Here is a 19,984-nt window from a genome sequence, read left to right on the forward strand (position 1 = left end):
CTAAATCCTAATGGATCTCTACTTCTATGACTATTTGTCAATAAGGAAACTGAGGCTCAGATAATTCCATTTTCCATCAGCCTTTTCATTCCCTGCCCACCCCCACCCCGCGACATGATTGTAGTAGTTTCCTTCCTCACCTCTACCTTTTGAATGTCCCTGTTTTCCTTTAAGACTAGAATCTCATCTTTCGTAGGTCTTTACCAGTTACTCTAACAGCTAGGATTACCTTCCATTTACATTGTCTGTATCTTGTAAATACATAGTTGCATAGTGTCTCTTCTTTTACAATATGAGCTCCCTGAAGGTAAGGGATGATATTTTTGCCTTTCTTTGCACCCCTCTTTGCTCAGGATGGTGCCTGGCACATTTGTGGTTGTTCAGACGTTTTTCGGTTATCTCTCACTTTGGGACCTCATTTGGGGTTTTCTTTGCAAAGATATTAGAGTGGTTTGCCATTTCCTTCTCTAGCTCATTTTATAGATGAGTAAACCGAGGCAAACAGGGGTAAGTGACTTGCCCAGGGTCACAAGCTAGTAAGTGTCTGAGGCCAGATTTGAACTCACAAAGATGAGTTTTTCTAACTCGAGGCCCAGCACTCTATTCAGCACACCCCTTAGCTGTCCCTTGAATAAGAGACTATAATTTGCCCATAACTAACCCTTAAGTGCTGATACTTGAATTTTCAATTTTTTTTTTGAAACTTAATTTTAAGCTTTTTTTTTAAATTTCTGATACCTGTATTCAGTATAATTGATTTCCTTTGTAATCCTATGCATTTTATTTTGTGCATTTAAAAATATTATTCAGAGAAGAGGTCCACAGGCTTGACCAGACTGTCAACAGTTACTTATCCATCATTCCAAACAAATCTCTGCTTTAAGACTACTCAGAGTCACCATTATTGAATACAAAATACTGTTTTATATTATGTCCTGGGATGGCCTCACAGGATGCTGAAGTGCATGGCTCTGTTTGCCCCAGCACTATTTCTGCTAGGCTAACACATGGTGAATCTTCTGCCTGTATCTTCAATATCTGCTGCCACTTTTCAGTGGGCTGGCTACTAGCTGAAGCTTGTTTAAATCAGTAAACTTAATTTTATACACAGGAGGTCAATAGGCTGGAGTCTAGTGATGACTCCATCCATACCCCTCTTTACAGAAGTGCGTGGGCTTTGTAACAACTCTTTTTCTCTTTGCCCAGAGGCTTTTTCACTTCTGGGTTTATGACTATGTTCTTTTTTTTTTTTGTTAGGTAATTGGGGTTAAGTGACTTGCCCAGGGTCATACGGGTAGTAAGTGTCAGGTGTTTGGTCTGAGGCTGGATTTTAATTCAGGTCCTCCTGACTTTAGGGCCGGTGTTCTGTCCACTGGACCACCTGGCTGCCCCCTATGACTATGTTCTGAATGGCTTAGATTTCCAAAAACTGACTGCTAGGTAAGTGCCACATTATACTGTATTTTCTATTTTCACCATGAAAAATTTTATACTGCATAATTCATACTCAGGTAGAATATTTTAAGTTACTTACTGTGCAAAGTGTCTCAAATGTTTTTTCAGAGACAAATGATCCATCAAGGCCAAAAAGGAAAATAGATGCATAGGACAGCATTCCCCCGAGAATAATGAGGTTGTTCATGTATGGGCTGGACATCTTTATCAGCCTACCAACAGAAAGAGGTAGTACCTTTAATAAGACAGTTCATTCATTCACTTACTCACTCAATACACATTTGCTGAATGCCTTCCCTGCACAATACTGCATTAGGTTCCGAGGGGAAAAAAAAGGTAAGATGTGTACTCTTAGTTGGGAATATGAAACGTAAGAAATGATTATGTTTCCATACAAGAAAATTGAGAGAAAAGGTCAGAAGTTGTAGAGCCGGCTAAAAGTGGATGAAATTGGTGGTTTGGTTAAAGAGGCTGGAAATAGGACAAAGGTTAAGCTTTACTTAGAGTACACATGCATAATGGGCTCATTAATATTAACTTCTCTGCCCAGAGGGGAGCAATAACACAGAACTGGGCACATTTCATATGTTATCGGGAGGAGGGACACATTATAAAGTGGGAGTACTGGGAAGATTGCAACCCAGAAGAGCAGGGAGCAATCCCAGCTCTGAAGGAACTAACTGCATAAAAGGCACTGTGTCTGTTTTTGGGGGTACCACACACACACACCCGCTTCTTGCAAGAACCGTAAATAAACGTCTTCTTCGTTCACTTCAGTTTAAGTTTCATTTCTTAAGGGAGGACAGAACTGCACGTGGCATGTTTCTAGGGGAGCAGTGAGTTGTGGCTGCATGCTTGGGCTAAATCCCTAACTCTCCCAAGGAGTGACTGAACCCCGTTTCTCATGGGAAGATAAAACATATAGATGAAAATAGTTTAGTAATAATGAAAAACTTCAATAGAGGGTATAGATGACAGGAGCAAATAGAAGGGGAGATCCAGTAATCAGTGAAGGCCTTTGAGGTCTGGTGGGACTTATTCTGGTCCTTAAAGGAAGGTTTGGAAAGATTTACTTAGGAAAGGGGAATTTAGAACCACAGTGATTATTGTTTTCTGTTTCTTCATAGACTTTTTTTTTTTTGGTTAGGCAATGGTGTTAAGTGACTTGCCCAGGGTCACACAGCTAGTAAGTGTTATGTGTCTGAGGCCAGATTTGAACTCAGGTCCCCCTGACTCCAGGGCCCATGCTCTATCCTCTGTTCCATGTAGCTTCCCCTGTGTTTTTTTTTTTTAAACTGACAATTAATGAAGCTGAGTGACTTTTGCAGGCCTGAAACTCAAACCTAATTCGATCAACTTCTAGTCTGGTGTGTTTTCTATTGAACATAGCAAGAAAAACAACTTGTCCAAACTTCCTAACTGAGAGGGCTTTTCAAAAATGGAAAAGTATGCCTTAGTAGCTTGTGAGATGTCTGTCACTGGAGGTACTCAGGCAAAGTCTGACTGACTGTTGGCTTAGGGTTGAGGTGACAGAGGGGAGGGTCCCACTTCATTGGACTGTGACCTCTGAGCACCCTTCCAAAGTTGACTTTCAAGAGAACCTCTTTTTGTCTCTCATCTAGGACCAAAGACTTTACAAATTGCTAAAATATCAAGACAATTTTCCATTTCTCATATAAGAAGAAGGGAAAATTCACTGCCATCGTCCTAGATTCTCTCGTGGAGTTAGGTTTATTCCTGGATCAAGCAGTGATTCATCTCCTAGGTTCCAACAGCTTTGGTAGCCTCAGAGATGACGCTTCACTGTGGGGGACACAGCGGTTGCCCCTGCTTGATTCTTGATCGTATGGTGTATCTGTGAGGCCTGCCTTCACATTGGGTTCTAGGCCAGTGCCATTCAGGGCTCCAACATGTATTTAAAGGATGGGGAATGATTGTGACACCTGCATAATCTGAAGCTGGCCTTGAATAGCAGAGAGACTGAGCTTCCTCCTGCCCATGTCCATTCTTCTCTCTCAACCCACCCCCCAACCCCAACATGAAGGGAAACTGGATTTAGAGACTCTCCATGGAAACTGAAGAACTATATTTAAAAAAAAAACTGTAGCCTAAAATGTGGCCTTGTTTGTCATCTAGCACTAGCCAGATTTCCTTAGTGGGTGAGTTTCTCTGTGGCTGACTGTTCTCTGTAATTTGGAAAGGCAATGTGGTAGAGTGGAGGGAACCCTGGGCTTGAAGCTAGGTATCCTGTATTCTAGTCTTAGTCTTCATCGAATTGCTGTGTGACCTTGGGCAAGTCATTTCTCCCTGAGATTCAGTTTCTTCATCTGTCAAATGAGGAGGATTGGGGTAGCTGACCCTTATGGCCTTTTCTAGTTCTCACAGTGAGAAGTGTCTGCGTCCTTTCTCCTAATGCATACATCCCCTGGTCCTCTACTCTCCTGAAGGAATGCCTATTGAATTCTCAGGGTACAACATGCAGAGAAAGAGTTCAATAATACTGATTACGAACATACTCTTTTACATTTCTATTTCTATAGCACTCTGCTCACAACTACCCTTGAAGGTAGGTTGCACAAATGTTATTATGCCCATTTTACAGATGGGGAGCCTAATGGTTCATTGTGGTCAATTCTAGGCTGTATAAAAAACAGCACATCAGCTTAGGGAACATTAGGAGCAGGATGGAAATGAATGGCTTACTTCTGGTTTCTGTTTTTGATGTTAAAGAAGAGGAAGGCGCTGGCCATGATCATTCCGAGGATTGTGAGGGCAGAGAGGATGCTGTAAAGAGGAAGCGAGATCTCCCGCAGCTGTTCTTGGATGATTGTTTTGTCTTTTGGAGGCTCTGAACCTGAAAGGTCAATGAGAAAAGTCAGCGTAAGCAAAACACACATTGATTTCCTCTGAGAGTTATTTATTATTGTCATCGTGTTGAACACAGGCAAAACAACTGTGGCTTTGAATACTGAGAATTCTATCCCAGCCTGACCACACCTAAGCCTGCTTTCCTTCCTTCCTTCCTTCCTTCCTTCCTTCCTTCCTTCCTTCCTTCCTTCCTTCCTTCCTTCCTTCCTTCCTTCCTTCCTTCCTTCCTTCCTTCTTTCCTTCCTTCCTTCCTTCCTTCTTTCCTTCCTTCCTTCCTTCCTCTCTCTCTTTCTGTTTCTCCTTCCACACTCCCACTCCCTTATGTTTGGTATGATAATTGTATGCAAATTCAAAATTAAGTCATTAAATTATGTGGCTTAGTGGATTAGGAGGCCCTAGAGTTAGGAAAACCAGGTTTCAAATCCTACCTCTGACACATACTAGGATACAGTGCCTGAATCAGTGGCCCAGTGCCCCAGGCAACTCTGAGCTATAAAATGCAGAGAAAATGCTACTCTGCATTGGTGGAGAGGGTTTCCTTACTTGCAGTTCCCTACACTAATGAACAAACCAAAACTAAAGGGCCAGAACTTATAGGGTGGGCTGTTGTTTGTCCTTTGTTCAGGAAGAGGACCAGTGACATCACCCGATGATGTCTTGACTTGAGTGCAGATTGGATTTAAGCGAGGCAGAGCTGCAGCCATCAGCCTCACTCTCTCCTCCAGTCATTGAAGTCCAGTGAAACTCATTTACATGTGAATAGAGTCTTTCCTGATCACTTCCAGCCAGACTAGCCTTTTCCTCTCTTGAACATTATCCTATGACTGTCCTTAGAAAGTCTAAGTTTACCCGCTGCATCCCAGGCCATTGCTAGTTATAGGGTGGGCATAAGACTAGGCCAGCAGTCATTGGCCATTTTAGATTGGCTGGTTGGGTGTGAATGATTGTAAAACCTACCCATTCGAAGTTGGGTGGAGGTAAGGCTCTGGTCAATGATTTGGGAGAGGGTTGCTTTTCAGGCTGGGGAATTAAGAGGGAGGCAGCACAGGTATGAACTGAGTTCCCAATTAGATCATAGGAGATTGTCTTGAAAGTATAGGGCCAGGCTGAATGGGATGTGCTGTTCCTCAATGAAAATAAGATCTCTAGGAAGATGTCTTATATACATGTATATACATATATATACATGTATATATATACATATATATACATGTATATATATATATATACATATATATACATATATGTGTACATTATATATATATATATATAGTTATATAGTTATATAGTTATATCCCTTTACCTCCTGAAGTAATTGCTTTAATGAAGGGCTATAAAAAGAAACTGCTGGTAGTCTTATAAGTTTAAAAAAAAAGAGAAACATTCTCCAGAATGAGCTCTTTTTAGGACTTCCTTCCCTCAAGCTCAGCCACTTCTATATTAAAAAAAAATCAAAGTGATCACTCTCCAGAGGGTTCTGCTTTGCCTTTATAAAATGTGGAACAATTTTAAATTGAAATTCAATAAATGCAGATTGTGAACAATCCCTGGGGTTGTGTGTGTTCTATACTCTGGGCTTTTTCCATACGTAAATATATCCCTAGAGTTCTCAATAGCTGAAGAGCAAATTTCATATTTCAGGTCCAGAATGGGGAATTAAGGCTGAGTTCCTAGCCTGGTCATTGACTTGTTCTGAAATTTTAATGTTGTTTAAAGGCTGGCCAGTGGTGTTAAGGTTGGAAAAAGACCTTGATGAAGACAGTGTAGGTATAAATGACATATGGTCAAAATGCCACAAGGATATGTTTGTATCGATGGCAATTGGAGGAGGACAATGCTTTCTGTATGCTTGGTGGGCAACAGAGGCAGCTTCCTAGGGTACTGCGTTGGGTGGGTTGCTTTGAAATATGGCTTTTTAATAAAATGGACATTTTTTCATACTAGAAAAAGCCCCTTCTCCAAGCTATGTGTGTTAGGGTGAAAGCTAAAATTCTATGGTGTACTGTAACACACAAGAGATGTACTTTTCACATGGTAGGAACACAATCTTCATACCTTATCAAAGGTATACAAATGTGTGGCCCTGGCTGTGATAGAGGGGGCTTTCCTTTGCATGTTTCTCTTAGTATATCCAAAGGTTAAATCCTGTGAATGAAACTAAGCAATATGACAGAATAACTTAGATTAAATAAGAAGTTAATAGGATAAATACTACAGAAAATAAGTTAAGTAACTCAGGTGGCCGTAGGTAGAGTAACCATAATAATTTGTGCATGCAAGAATAGTTTGGGGAAATGGCCCCCAAATGCTATTTGGGGAAATAGGGCATTTTGGAGGTTGTTTGTTGAAATCGGAACTTTACCTTTCTGTCCTGTAAGCCTTCTTTAGAGCATGAACAATTGCGATTCATTTTTCCCTTCTCTGTGGTCCTCAAATGAGTCACCTCCAGCCAGGCCTTAGCTTAGCTTGAGGAAAGTGGCATACTATGGCAGCCAGTGGTACAGTGAACAGGGTGCTAGGCCTGGAGTCAGGAAGACCTGAATTCAAATCCAGCTTCAGATACTTACTAGTTGTGCGACGCTGGGTAAGTCACTAAACCTCTATTTGCCTCAGTTTCCTCAGCTGTAAAATGGGGATCCTCACAGTACCTATCCCTCAGGGTTGTTGTGAGGATCAAATGAAATGATATTTGCAAAGCACTTAACATTGTGTGTGGCACCTTATAGGCACTATATAAATGCTTAATCTCTTCCCCCTTCCTTTCCCAAGTGACCTTGGGTTATTAGAGATAATTACAAAATGTCACACTATTCTTCTTCACTTGATTTTAAAGCCACCTGTCCTATCTTGGACCTGATAGTGTCTTCCCCAAATCTGATTTCTGGCTTGAGGGTCAGTGAAGGCTTATATATAATGACATTTCGTTTTTTTGGTCTGAATTTGTGATTTCATCAGTGTAAGGAACTCATGGCATAGAAACTCCCTCCATGGATGCAGATGGGTACCTTCACCTGTAACTCATAGTTTTAGAGAGTTGCCTGGGACCAGAGGGGTTAGGTAAGTTGACCATAGTCAAATACCCAGTATTGTGTCAGAGGTAGGACTTGAAGCCAGGACTTCTTGATTTCATAGCCAGACTTTTATCTGGCCTGCTGCCTCACAATGAAATAATAATTAGAAAGCGCTTAGTGCGGTGACTGGCACATAGTAGGTGCTATAGAAACGTTAGCTATTATTATTATTGTTATTGTTCTGTAAAACCTGCTTCTGGGTTACTGGGGATGTTTACACAATATCATACCACTCTTTGACTGAATTTCAAGCAACCCATCCTACCTTGAAATCTGATGGTGTCATTGATGATTTCCAATGTGTCAGCCACAGCATTGTATTCACCCACCTTCACTTCACTACTATCTGTAGAAAAAACAATAAGGGTAGATTAGACCATGTTCTCCTTTTTTTATTTGCTTGCTAAGATGTCTTTTTCCATTTACTCTTCTCCCCCATTGCCACAGATGGAGGCCAGACCCCTGTTCTATCCCTCTACCTTGAACATAACCCCTTCCACTCGATCCCCAACATCTATGTACACTGCCACTGTCATTTGCTTAATTTGTCATGCTGACCAAGCCACATTACTTCTCAGAGACCTATGGTGCTTTCTCAACCATCTAAGATCTTCATCTCTGGCTTTAAAGCCCTTCCTCAAATGTGAAGCCCATCTCCATCCTCTCTTTGTGATAGGCAGACCACATCCTTATACACAGAGTGAACTGGCTGGTCCTTGGTAACTTTGCATCCTGAACACACACCCACACACACACCCACACCCATATTCTTTGTGCTTTCTTGCCTCTGCATCTTTCACAGGTTCATAAGATTTAGAGCTAGAATGGACTCATCTAGCCTCTCCTCCTCATTTTACAGGCAAAGAAACTGAGGCTCAGAAAAGAAATTATGTGCACCAAATAATATAGCTATTAACAGCAGAGTGGGAATCAAACCTATGTCTTTGGCTCCAAACCCCATGCTCTTTCTACTCCAACATCTTGCTTTTGAAGGGGAGAAGGTGCCTCTGTTCATCTCACTCCTCATGCTTGGAATGTCCTCCCTCTTCACTGGCTGAATTCCTGCCCTTCATTTAAGGCTCACCTCAAAGGCTATCTCCTTCAGCAAGTTGTCCTTGATTTCCTCTGTCAGTGACTACTTTTCCCTTGGGATTTCACATAGCATTTTGCACTATTTAATTCACATATTGTATATTTTAGACTTGCAGTCTGGAGACCTGGGTTTGAGACCCAATTCTCACACTTATTTGCTGTGTGGCCATAGGCAAATCATAACCTCTCTGATCCTCAATTTTTCACATTTGTAACTTTGTGATAATAAATAAAACTTGCATTACCCACTTCATGGGGAAAGTGCTTTATAAAACCCTGAAGCACTACAGAAATGTGAGTTATTATTATTACTGTCTATTATTATTATTAAAATGCTAATTTTGATATTCAGTTGTATGGGCAGCCCATCAAATTGGTCCATCAGTAGAACTTAGAAGGACATTGCATATGGACAGTAAGCTAGTTCCAGAATTATTGGAGACTGCATTTGGCAATTCGTATAGTGTTTGCAGCTATCCTACGCAACCTGCTGAAATAAAAGAAAAAACCTCATCTTTTTAACATTGGTATTTTTCCAGTGATATTTTATGGATATGAAGTATGCAATACTTTAATCTACTTTAAAAAATTAATTAAATTTTTTTTCTATCAATAAAAGTCCTCCTTTTCTCTCCCTCCCTGCCTTCCTCCATTTTTTTCTACCAGGAAAGCATGAAAAACAAAACTCTTGTCACAAACATGTTTTTTTTTTAATTTAAATTTTTTTTTTTAGTGAGGCAGTTGGGGTTAAGTGACTTGCCCAGAGTCACACAGCTAGGAAGTATTATGTGTCTGAGGCCAGATTTGAACTCAGGTCCTCCTGACTCCAGGGCCGGTGCTCTATCTACTGCACTACCTAGCTGCCCCCACAAACATGTTTAATCAAGTAAAACAAATTCCCACATTAGCCAGGTCAAAAAAATATGTTTCACCCTGAACTCTGAGTCCATCATCTCTCTGTCAGGAGGTGGGTAGCGTGTTTCATCATGAATCCTCTGAAATCATGACTGTTCATTGCATTGATTACTTACTAGGTCTTTCAAAGTTTTCTGTCATTATAATATTGCTTTATTTTAAAAAAATTAATAGTATTTTATTTTTTCCAATTACATATAAAGACAATTCTCGACCTTCATTTTTTGAAAGACTTTGAGTTCCAATTTTTTCTCCCTCCCTCCCTCCCCTTCCCCTTTTCTGAGATGGCAGGCAATCTGATATAGGTTTTACACGTGCAATCATGTAAAACATATTTTCACATTAGTCATGTTGTAAAAGAAGAAATAGACCAAAAGGAAAAAAAGCCACTAACTCCTCCTCCCCCCCACAGTGAAAATAGTGTGCTTCAGTCTGTATTCAGACTCCATCAGTTCTTTTTCTGGACATGGATAACATTTTCCATCATGAGTCTTTTTGAATTGTCTCAGATCATTATATTACTGAGAAGAGCTAAGTCAATCAGAGTTGACCATCGCACAATGTTACTGTTACTGTGCACAATTTTACAATATTGTTTGTAATCTCTGGGCCTTAAATGCTCTCTAATATACGTTCTAGCTCTTAGAGTCAATATTCTTGCTGCAATCTCTGAAGAGTCTAACTTTCCTATGAATGACAGAGAGATCTGTAGTATGGGTGGAAGACTGCAGTGCATTACCCATGATGATTTGCATTCAACAAGTAGAAGAAAAAATTTCATCCAGGATATACATGATCAGAAAAGGAAATGGGTTTGTTGTGTAGTGAGTGTGAGATGGTAACAGATGGATGACCTCAGTGCTACTCTGGTAAAAGTACTTGAGGAAAGCCTCTGCTCCCCTGGACCCTCTATGAAGTAGGAGACTTGGGTCTATCCTGCCCATTCCTGCCAAAGTGATTTTCCTTAAGTGTAAGATCTGACTCTTAAACAACTCCACTGGGTCCCTATTGTCTCTAGGATAAAATGTAAACTTCCTGTTTAATTTTTAAAACCCCTCACAACCCGACCCCAGCCCATCGTTCCAGCTTCATTGGACATTACTCTCTTTCCCACATACTGTAATGCAGCCAAGCTGTCTCTCTCTTCTTCACAGATGACATTACCTCTCCTATCTCCATGTCTTTGTGCTGGTCATCCCCCATGCCTGGAATTTGTTGCTTTTTCCATTTGACTTCATAGAATACTCTTCCTTCATCAGCACAATCTTCTACATGAATCCTTTCCCAATCCCTCCCTTTCTACTACCTTCTCTCTCAAATTGCCTTATATTTAACTATTTTGTATTTATTCTCATGATATTTATTATCTACATCCTTATTATGCATGTTTTGTCTTCCTCATTTGAATGTACATTTCTTGTGAGTAGAGATTATGTTATTCTTTGGAGCTCCCACCTAGCACAATACCGAGTATATAGTAGGTGCTTTAAAATATTTTTAGCTTTTAAATTCTGAACTTAAACATAAAAAAGAACATTTCCACATATACAGCAGAACAAAAAGGAGGACTGTATAGGAAATTATGAATATTTCATGCTGGTTGCTTTAAAAAAGATATATAATAAATTCAACTTATTACTTTTAAAACTTCCCTGCTTGTCTGTTTTCTTTTGTTCTTCCTTCTCTTCTGTACATTAAAAAAATGTCCAAATGTCCTTCTATTTTGGGGAGCTATTACTATTGTTATTCTCTTTTCTCCCCTTTTGCATCCTCTAACTAAAAATAGAGAAAAAACCTCCCTTGCAACAGATAAGCAGAGTCAAACAGATGCATACGGTATCTATGTCCAAAAATGAGGGTGTCTTTCCGCACCTTGAGTCTATCACACCTTTGTCGGAAGGTGAATAACACGCTTCGGCATGGTAGGTCAATTGTTATTGGGTCATTTTCAGTTGTGTCCAACTCTTTGTTATCCTATTTTGGGGTTTTCTTGGCAAAAATGCTAGAGTGCTTTGGCATTTCCTTCTCCAGCTCATTTTACAGATGAGGAAACTGAGGTAAATAGTGTTAAGTGATTTGCCCAGGGTCACCCAGCTAGTAAGTGTCTGAGGCTGGATTTGAACTCAGAAAGATGAGTCTTCCTGACTCAAGGCTCAGTACTCTGTGCACTACCTAGCTACTACCTAGCTGCTTGGGGTAGGTCAAAGGTAGATGATTAATAAATTATCACTGATTCACTAAAAAACAATCCCACAGAATGTGGAGTGGGAAAGATATGATTTGAGCCATCAGAGGGTATAACCACATTAAGGACATTATGAATCCATTGAAATACTGATGTACATAATGACTATTTTTTTTTGGTTTTGAATTTTTATTTTTTTCTCAATTACATGTAAACAAAAATTTTTAACATTCATTTTTTAAAGTTTTTAATTCCAAATTCTCTCCCTCCCTCCCTCTCCTCTCTTCCCTGAGAAAGCCATAATGACTGTTATTTATGTGTCTTATTCCCCTTTTAGATTGTAAAGGTCCATGAGGTCAGAGACTATGTCTTATTTAAATTCTGTGTCTCCCTTAGCAACTACCACAGAGCTCTCTACATAGTAAGCATTTAATAAATGTCGGCTGAACTGAGTTAAACTCATTCTACTTATCTTAATTTAGAATCCAAGCCTTCCTGGAATTTATGCATAATTTGGGGACTTCTCTTGGTATGTCAGAGCACAGTGGCTATTTTTCTGCAGACAACAGTTTTAACACCTTTAGCAAGATAGAGGTTTTTCCCCTTTCTCCTCCCCAGATAATCAGATGGAGAACTTAGTTTACTTTTCCAAATTCCCTGTTTTCAGTTCTGCTTGCTTCTTCCTCCACAAGTGGGGGCCAGAAGTGGCAGGTTATGGTATCATATAGGCTTGTCTATGTATGAAGTACTAGTGTGAAGCCAGCGACTGATTGCCTTTTTCCAATCAGAAGGGAGTTCTGATGGGTTGGATTTTAGCTGGCAGAGAGGAAGATGAGGAGGTGAGGAATAGGAGTAGCAGCATGAGGAAGGGAGAACATTCTAAGCATGGAGAAAGGCCTGAGCAAATGATAAGATTCTTGGAAAGAGTCTGGGGCCAATGACTGATCCAGTTTGGTCTGGAGCATACAGTATGCGGAGAGTGGTATGAGATGGTTTAAAGTTATATTACAAAGAATCTTTCAGGGTGATTTAAATTCATTGACTTTTCCTGAAATTCAGAAGATCTCCTGAGTTCTCTTAGGAAAATTCAGAAAACTCCATGATAGAAAAACTCTAGTAATTCATGCTCTTGACTCTTTGTTCCTTTGACTTTTAGGAGGAGAGTGAAACATCCATCAACAACTTCCTCCTCACAGAGAGATTCCATGCCTTTTGGTTAACGCTATAGGACGCTGGCCTGCTGTTATGCTACACTGTCAAGCCCATTTCTCGAAATGTCACATTAGCAAAACCCAGTGGTAATCACTGTGCTATAGAATTCTCACATTGGACTTTTAAAGGGCTAATGTGAAAGGAAAGGTTGAACTCCTACTGCTCTATGTAGGAAGCCTTTATTTATTTATTTTGGTGGTAGGGCAAAATCATATGAAATATGCAGAATAGCCCAGAATAAACAGAAGTCAGAAGTGGGGTGCTGCTTGCTAGTATCCTACCAATTCACTGGGTGACACATCCTATCCCAGGTTTCTATTGTGCTTCTCTGATCATGGCATGGTGACTCACTCATCCCCATAGTTCCTGGATTGTCAAACCACAGTAATATTGAATAAATGGTGAGTAAGGGGCAGCTAGGTAGAGCAGTGGATAGAGCACTGGACCTGGAGTCAGGAAGACCTGAGTTCAAATGTGACCTCAGACACTTACTAGCTGTATGATCCTAGGCAAGTCACTTAACCCTGGCTCAGTTTCCTCATCTGTAAAATGAGCCAGTATCTTTGCCAAGAAAACCCCAAATGGGGTCACAACTGAACAACAAATAACAAGGCTGCATGTAACAATTTTCTTATAAACCAAACTTAAGGATAAAACAATAAAGAAAAGGCGAGAGGCATTTTGACCTGCAACACTTGGGATGAAGTTGTTCCCATGTAATTTGCTGTAATGACTCTCCTGACACAATTCCTAAGGAATGGACATCCTAGAATTCACTACTTCCTTAGCTCTACCTCCTAGACTTCCTACTTCCCTCTGAGACTCAGCTCAAGCATCGTCTTCTCTGTGAAACAGGACCTCCCACTTCCTCCACCCTAGCCCAGGTACTGGCCCATTGGCCCAGTACGAGCAGGCATTGAAGGGAGCCTTTCCTTCCAAACTTTCTGTCAATGCTCTCTTCCCCCCTTGCTCCATCCCCACCCCTTTGGGACAGAACGAATAGTTCCTGATCTACTCTAACCCTTGGACTTACTGTTCTCTTCAAAATGGTAGGGGGGCCTGCCTCCAGCATATGCTTGCCTGGAAGGCATGGCCATTAATGAACAAGGTGTTGAACTACAGTCCTGGACCAAAGGGCTTTACCATCTGTAATGTTACTATGATGCTCTCCCAAACCCTAGGCACCGGCATCTGCTTAGCGATTCAACCTAAAGACTCTTGCCATTTGCCCTGCAGGTGAAGACCACTGGTTTTTCCAAATGGCCTGCAGCCAAATCCTTCTACATGTATTATTTCTTTTTTTTAAAAATTTTTTTTTTTATTTTTAGGCAATTGGGGTTAAGTGACTTGCCCAGGGTCACACAGCTAGTAAGTGTCAAGTGTTTGGTCTGAGGCCGGATTTGAACTCAGGTCCTCCTGACTTCAGGGCCGATGCTCTATCCACTGTGCCACCTAGCTGCCCCCTACATGTATTATTTCTTCCAATCAGAATGTAAACTGTTAGGATGCTGGGACTATCTGAATTTTCTATTTGTATTCCCAGCAATTAGCATAATTCTTGCCATATAGCAAATGCTTAAAAATGCTTTTTCAGTCATCTGTTCAAGTCTTTTCTGATCATCCAGATGCTAATGCCTTCCTCGGCCAAATCTCCTTGTATCTATTTTGCACATAACTTGTATGTACTTCTATAAGCACTCCTTGTTGTCCCTATTAGAAAGCAAGCTCCTTGAGGGTAGGTACTGTCTCACTTGTTCTTTGTACTTCAAATGCCTAAAACAGTGCCTGGAATATAGTAGTGCCTAATAAATACACAGTGGCGTTTAATGAATGCTTTTTGATTGATTGACTTAGGCAGGCATAGCTAACTGAGCCAGCTCCAGCATGGATCTCTACTGAACTGACACTCCGGACGGCTCTAAAGTCTGTCCTCAGTATGGAGCTCCAGTCCTGCATTCCCAACTGCCTAATTTCTCACCAGCACCTCAAACTCGGCACGTCCAAAACTGAACTTATATCATCTTCCTCTCTGGAGCGGCTCTCTCTTCTAACTTACCTACTTAGACTGATGGTGCTAATTCTCTTAATCATCCTCCTGTTCATTCCTCTAATCATTCATGTGCAAACACTTCAAATGGTCGATTACTCCTAAACGGCAGGGGTTCATGATCACTACCTCAGCCACAGCAGAGAGAAGAGAAGGCTCAAGTGCATAGTTGTCACTGACCTCATGACACAGAACCATCAATAGCATAGTATAGGGGCAAGTATCGGACGTGGGGGTTGAAACATAAATAACTTTCATAAAGTGCTTTTGACCATGCCCTGTTCCCATTCAGATCTCTTTTCTTCCCACTGTCTACTGAATTGTAGGGTAGTTGGGCCCATTTGGACTTGTTAAAGCGGGAGAAAACCATGATATTCCCATAGGAGTATTTGGGCTTATTGGTGAAAGTAGTGGGAGCAATAATAAAAACAACTCACCTTTATGTAATATTTTATGTTTCATAAGGCTCTTTTTTCATAACAACCCTGTGAAGTAGTGGGAGCATTATTATCAGTATTCTATAAATAGAAATTCTATAAATTATAAAGCTCTGAGAGGTTTGCCTGTGGTCCTACAGCTATTAAATCTCAGAGCTGGTACTCAAACCCGAGTCTTTCAGTCCCCGTCTAATGATCTGTCCACTGCCTCAAGCCAAAGGCAATGGTGTTGGGGAAGGGAGAATTTAGCTGGCTCTCCTCTCCTCCCCTTACTCAGTGTTTTTGTCAGGGAGGCAAAGTAGCAACAGAATATTCAGGAATAGAGATGACTGGGAACCAATGGGAGACTGTCCATGGGGAAGGACTGTGAAATGGCTGATGATGCACAGAGATGAAAAGAGGATGGGATTGGAAGCCATGTTTTTGTTTCTTTGGTATTGGCCATCCTCTCTCTCACCTCTATTCCTTTTTTTCTATCTACTCTCTTTCCTCCTTTTCTTCCTTCTCTCTCCTCCCTTTCCTCCCCCTCATTGTCCTTCCTCTCTCTCATTTTTTCCCTCTCCTTCCCTCTCCCTCTCCCTTTCTCTTCTCCTTTTCTTTCTTCTCCCTTCTTTCTCTCCCTCTTCTCTTCACAAGTCAGGAAATTGGACTAATTATATTCTTTGAATCATAAACCTTGCTTTCTCTGGGCAAGTGAGTTCTTAACAGGCAGTTAACAAGAATCCATTTTATTGTTTAAATTTGCTCCTTGATAACTGACCCTTTCTCTCTGCCAATTTACTTCAGCTACTTGTTCTAAAACTGATCTCACTGACTTCTGTACGGGAGAATATAGATGAGTAAAATAATTTGTGAGAGCAGTCATCTTATGAGGAGGCTTCAGAATCCATTCCTCTTGATCGACAAACATCCAAGCCTTAGGGTTCATGTCTATAACACATTTGCTAAAATACTTCTGCATGAAATATTCTGCAGATAAATATCATACAGTAGCAGACGCCATAGAATGACTGCATGTTAGTGCTTAGAGGTCAACCATCCAAATCTTTCATTTTTCAGACTAGGAAACTGAGGGGTCTGTGACTTACCTAAGGTCATACAGCTAGTAAGTAAGAGACCTAGGACATGAACCCAGGGCTTTTTTGGCTATAAGTCCCTCACTCTTTCCCCTAAACCATGCTGGCTCTTTATGTTTTTTCGGCAAAATAACTAAGCTCGAGAATAGTGAATTCACTCTTTTCCTCAAAGTGTAGAATTCTGACCAATTGGCAAATGCTTTATTTCTAGGAGTTGAATAGGACACTAATTAGAAAAGAATTTCAGGTGGTTAAATTTAGGGAGTTGAAAAAATCCAATCCCTAAATAGCCTTTAACTGTGGGGCTGAAGCACTTCACTGGATTGGGAAATTGATGTATTTTCAATCACTTTAAGGATACAACATTTTGTTCCTCTGAGGCAGCAAGTACACGTAGCTGGGAAGGCCACTACAAATGGACAGTGAGCCAGGCCCACAAAGGAATGAGAAGAAAGTAGGCTGAATCGCCTTTGGGAAATTACTGAGAGCTTTTAGCAACCCTTAGTGTCTCGCTGAAACAAGGGCCCAACTTTTCTAACATCAATATTCTTCTGGTGATGGTGTATGGTTGTGACTCATTGAATAAATGCCACAATCTACGAAGACCCGAAGGTAAGGATTACATCCACCATGCTCCTCTCCGTTGCCTTTTAGTAATTTTGATTTTCAGAGACTGCAGTGTTAGATGACCTGCAGCCTTATACTACCTGTGGAAAAATATTGTATTAAAAAGATAGGTCTTTCTTTCAAGGAGATATTTAGAGCTGGTAAAAGCTCTAGAAGGTTTCCCAAAGGCAACCCAGCCCACTCTTTTGTTCAATAGTGGGTCAATCTCCATTTATAGGATTTGGCCAATAAACCAATCAATGAATATTTATTAAGCACCTAATATTTGCCAGGCACGCTGCTAGACATATACTTATGGATGAACATTAGAAGGTGTCCATTCAACTGCCTGTACCATGGACATTTTGTGAAATCTGCTTGGGTTTTCCTGTGTGGATAATTAGGCTAACCTCCCTGGAGTCATTATGGATCTTATTTAATAGGCCCTAGACTTGATGCAATCAACAAACATCTACAAATAGATGTAGCTAGATGACCTCATTATCAATGGAGAATTTCTCCTTGACTTGGACTCTGTGCTGTTTCTCCTCCACAACAGTGATGAATACTTGTCCAGAGCACACATCTGGTTGGTTTCCCTGCCTCAGTTCTCTCCCCACTCCAGCCCATTCTTCATTTATCTATCAGAGTAATTTTCCTAAAGCACAGATCTGGCCATGTCAGTACCTCCCCTCCAACCACTTAATAAACTGTAGTGGCTCCATATTGACTCCAGGATCAAATGTAAAATCCTCTGGTTGGTGTTTAAAGCTTTTCATAATCTTACCCTTTCCAATCTTTCCATTCTTCTTACACCTTACTCGCTGCCACATATTCTATAATCCAATGACATCAGTGTCCTGGTTGTATCTTCGAATATGACACTCCATTTCCCTACTCACCCAATTTTTCATGGCCATATCACATTCTTGGAATTCTCTCCTTACTCACCTCAGTCTTCCAGCTTCCCTGGCTCTCTTCAAGAGTCAGCTCAAACCTCACTTTCTGCAGGAGAATATTGGTTGGGTACCAGTACTTATTACCTGGATAACCTTAGGCAGGTCAGATCACTTCTCTGGGTCTCTGTTTCCTCATGTTAATCATTCAGTTAGCCAATCAAAACCACTTATTAATTATCAGCTCTGGTCTAGGCACTGTGCTATGCTCTGGGTATCTCAATTTAGAAGTGACAATAGTCTCTGCCTTCAAGGAGCTTATAATGTAACTAGAAGATAGACATACTGGGCGCATACAAAAGAGATTAAAGGTGTTTTTGGGGAGAAAGAATTAGCAGCTGGAGAGAATCAGGCAAGATGTCATGCAGAAGATGGTGCTTGAGCTGAGCCTTGAAGGAAACAAGGGATGTTGAGATGATACAGAGGGGAGGATAGAGTGTATTCCAGGCATGAGGGACTCAGTGCAAAGATACTGAGGCAGGAGACTGAATACTGTGTATGAGTAATAGCAAGAAGGCCAATCAGGCTGGACCTCAGTCTATGCAGAAGGAAGAAATGTAGGTAGGTAGGAAAGGTGGGTTGGGACCAAGTTGCCAAGGACTTTAAAAATGACAAACAGTGGCATTTATACATGATTCTAGATTCTAGAGGAGTTTATTGGGTAGAGGAATAATGTGTTTTAGGAAAATCAGTTTGGTGGCTGTATGAAGAGTGGACTGGAAAGGGGAGCTACTTAAGGTAGGGAGAATAATTGGGTGGCTGTTAGAATAATTGAGGCAAAAAGTGATGAGAGCTTAAACTAGGTTGTGGCCGTGTGAATGGAGAGAAGTGGTCATATGCGACAGATAATGTCGGGTAAAAATGACAAGATTTGACAATTGCTTTGCTACTTGGGTTGATTTTGTTTAGTCTTTTCAGTCATGTCCAACTCTTCCTGACCCCATTTGGGGTTTTCTGGGCAAAGATATTGCAATGGTTTGCCATTTCCTTCTCCAGCTCATTTTACAGATGAGGAAACTGAGGCAAACAGGATTAAGCAACTTGCCCAGGGTCACACAGCTGGTAAGTGTCTGAGGTCAGAGTTGAATGGATGAAGATGAGTCTTCCTGACTTCAGGCGTGGCGCTCTATCCACTGTGCCACTGTGAGGTGAATGAGCTCTCCAACGGGAATGGTGATAGACTGCTATGTCACAGGGCTGTTGTGAAGAGCAAATGAGATGTTGTGCAAGAGTGTACCTTGTAACTTAAAGCCCCTAAATGAAAGTGGGTACTTATTATTGTTTTATCCCCTCCTCTCCCTTGTTACCCCATCTTTGCTTTGAAAAAAGAGAGAGGACTGGGGCGGCTAGGCGGTGCGGTGCATAGAGCTCTGGCCTTGGAGTCAGGAGAACCTGAGTTCAAATCTGGCCTTAGACACTTGACACTTACTAGCTGTGTGACCCTGGGCAAGTCACTTAACCCTAATTGCTTCACCAAAAAGCAAAAAAAAAAAAGAGGGCCTTAGGGAAGACTTGCTCTCTATTCTTCTACATTCTCAGTGTAGGATCATAGATCTGAGGTCAAAAGAGGCCTTAGAAGTCATCTACTCCAGTTCCCTTATTTTACAGATGAAGAAACTGAGACCAGGGAGGTTATATGATATGCAAGATCATATAGGCAGTAAGAGGCAGAGCCAAGATTTGAACTCGGCTCTGGTGATTCCAAGTGTGGTACTTTTTCTACTATACCACATTGAAGGCTATTTCAGGGTCCATATGTTTATGTAGTATCTGTTATGGACAGTGGTGCCTCAGCCTGGGCTCCACTGTCACTTCTGCTTTCTAGGCCCTATTAATAATCTATGCTCCATTATGCCCCAAAGGGCTGGACTTGGAATTAGGAGGCATAGGCTCAGATACTGGCTCTGACCTTTGTTACCTATGTGATAGTAGGCCCTTATGTGACCTTGCAGTTTTAATTTTCCTCATCTGTAAAAGAATATAATGATATTTAAGCTACCTACCTCACAGGGTTGTTGAAAGAAAAACATATTGTAAACCTTAACATGCCCCACATCCCTGCCA

At 41.0% G+C, this 19,984-nt stretch overlaps 1 protein-coding gene across 1 annotated transcript in view; it reads right to left on the reverse strand.

Annotated features, from left to right (window-relative positions):
* The window catches only part of GABBR2 (gamma-aminobutyric acid type B receptor subunit 2), an 822,765-nt gene that overhangs the window by 173,911 nt on the left and 628,870 nt on the right, over nucleotides 1–19,984 (reverse strand). Inside the window, exons 9-11 of the mRNA XM_021008593.2 lie at nucleotides 7,660–7,740; nucleotides 4,159–4,309; nucleotides 1,535–1,667 (exon numbers count right to left, since the gene is read on the reverse strand). Of these exons, the coding sequence (XP_020864252.1) occupies nucleotides 1,535–1,667; nucleotides 4,159–4,309; nucleotides 7,660–7,740 (365 nt within the window). The remainder of the gene's footprint in view (nucleotides 1–1,534; nucleotides 1,668–4,158; nucleotides 4,310–7,659; nucleotides 7,741–19,984) is intronic.

The sequence above is a fragment of the Phascolarctos cinereus genome, unplaced genomic scaffold (genome assembly GCF_003287225.1).
Source record: "Phascolarctos cinereus isolate Bilbo 61053 unplaced genomic scaffold, phaCin_HiC Scaffold_4;HRSCAF=312, whole genome shotgun sequence".
Lineage (NCBI taxonomy): Eukaryota > Metazoa > Chordata > Mammalia > Diprotodontia > Phascolarctidae > Phascolarctos > Phascolarctos cinereus.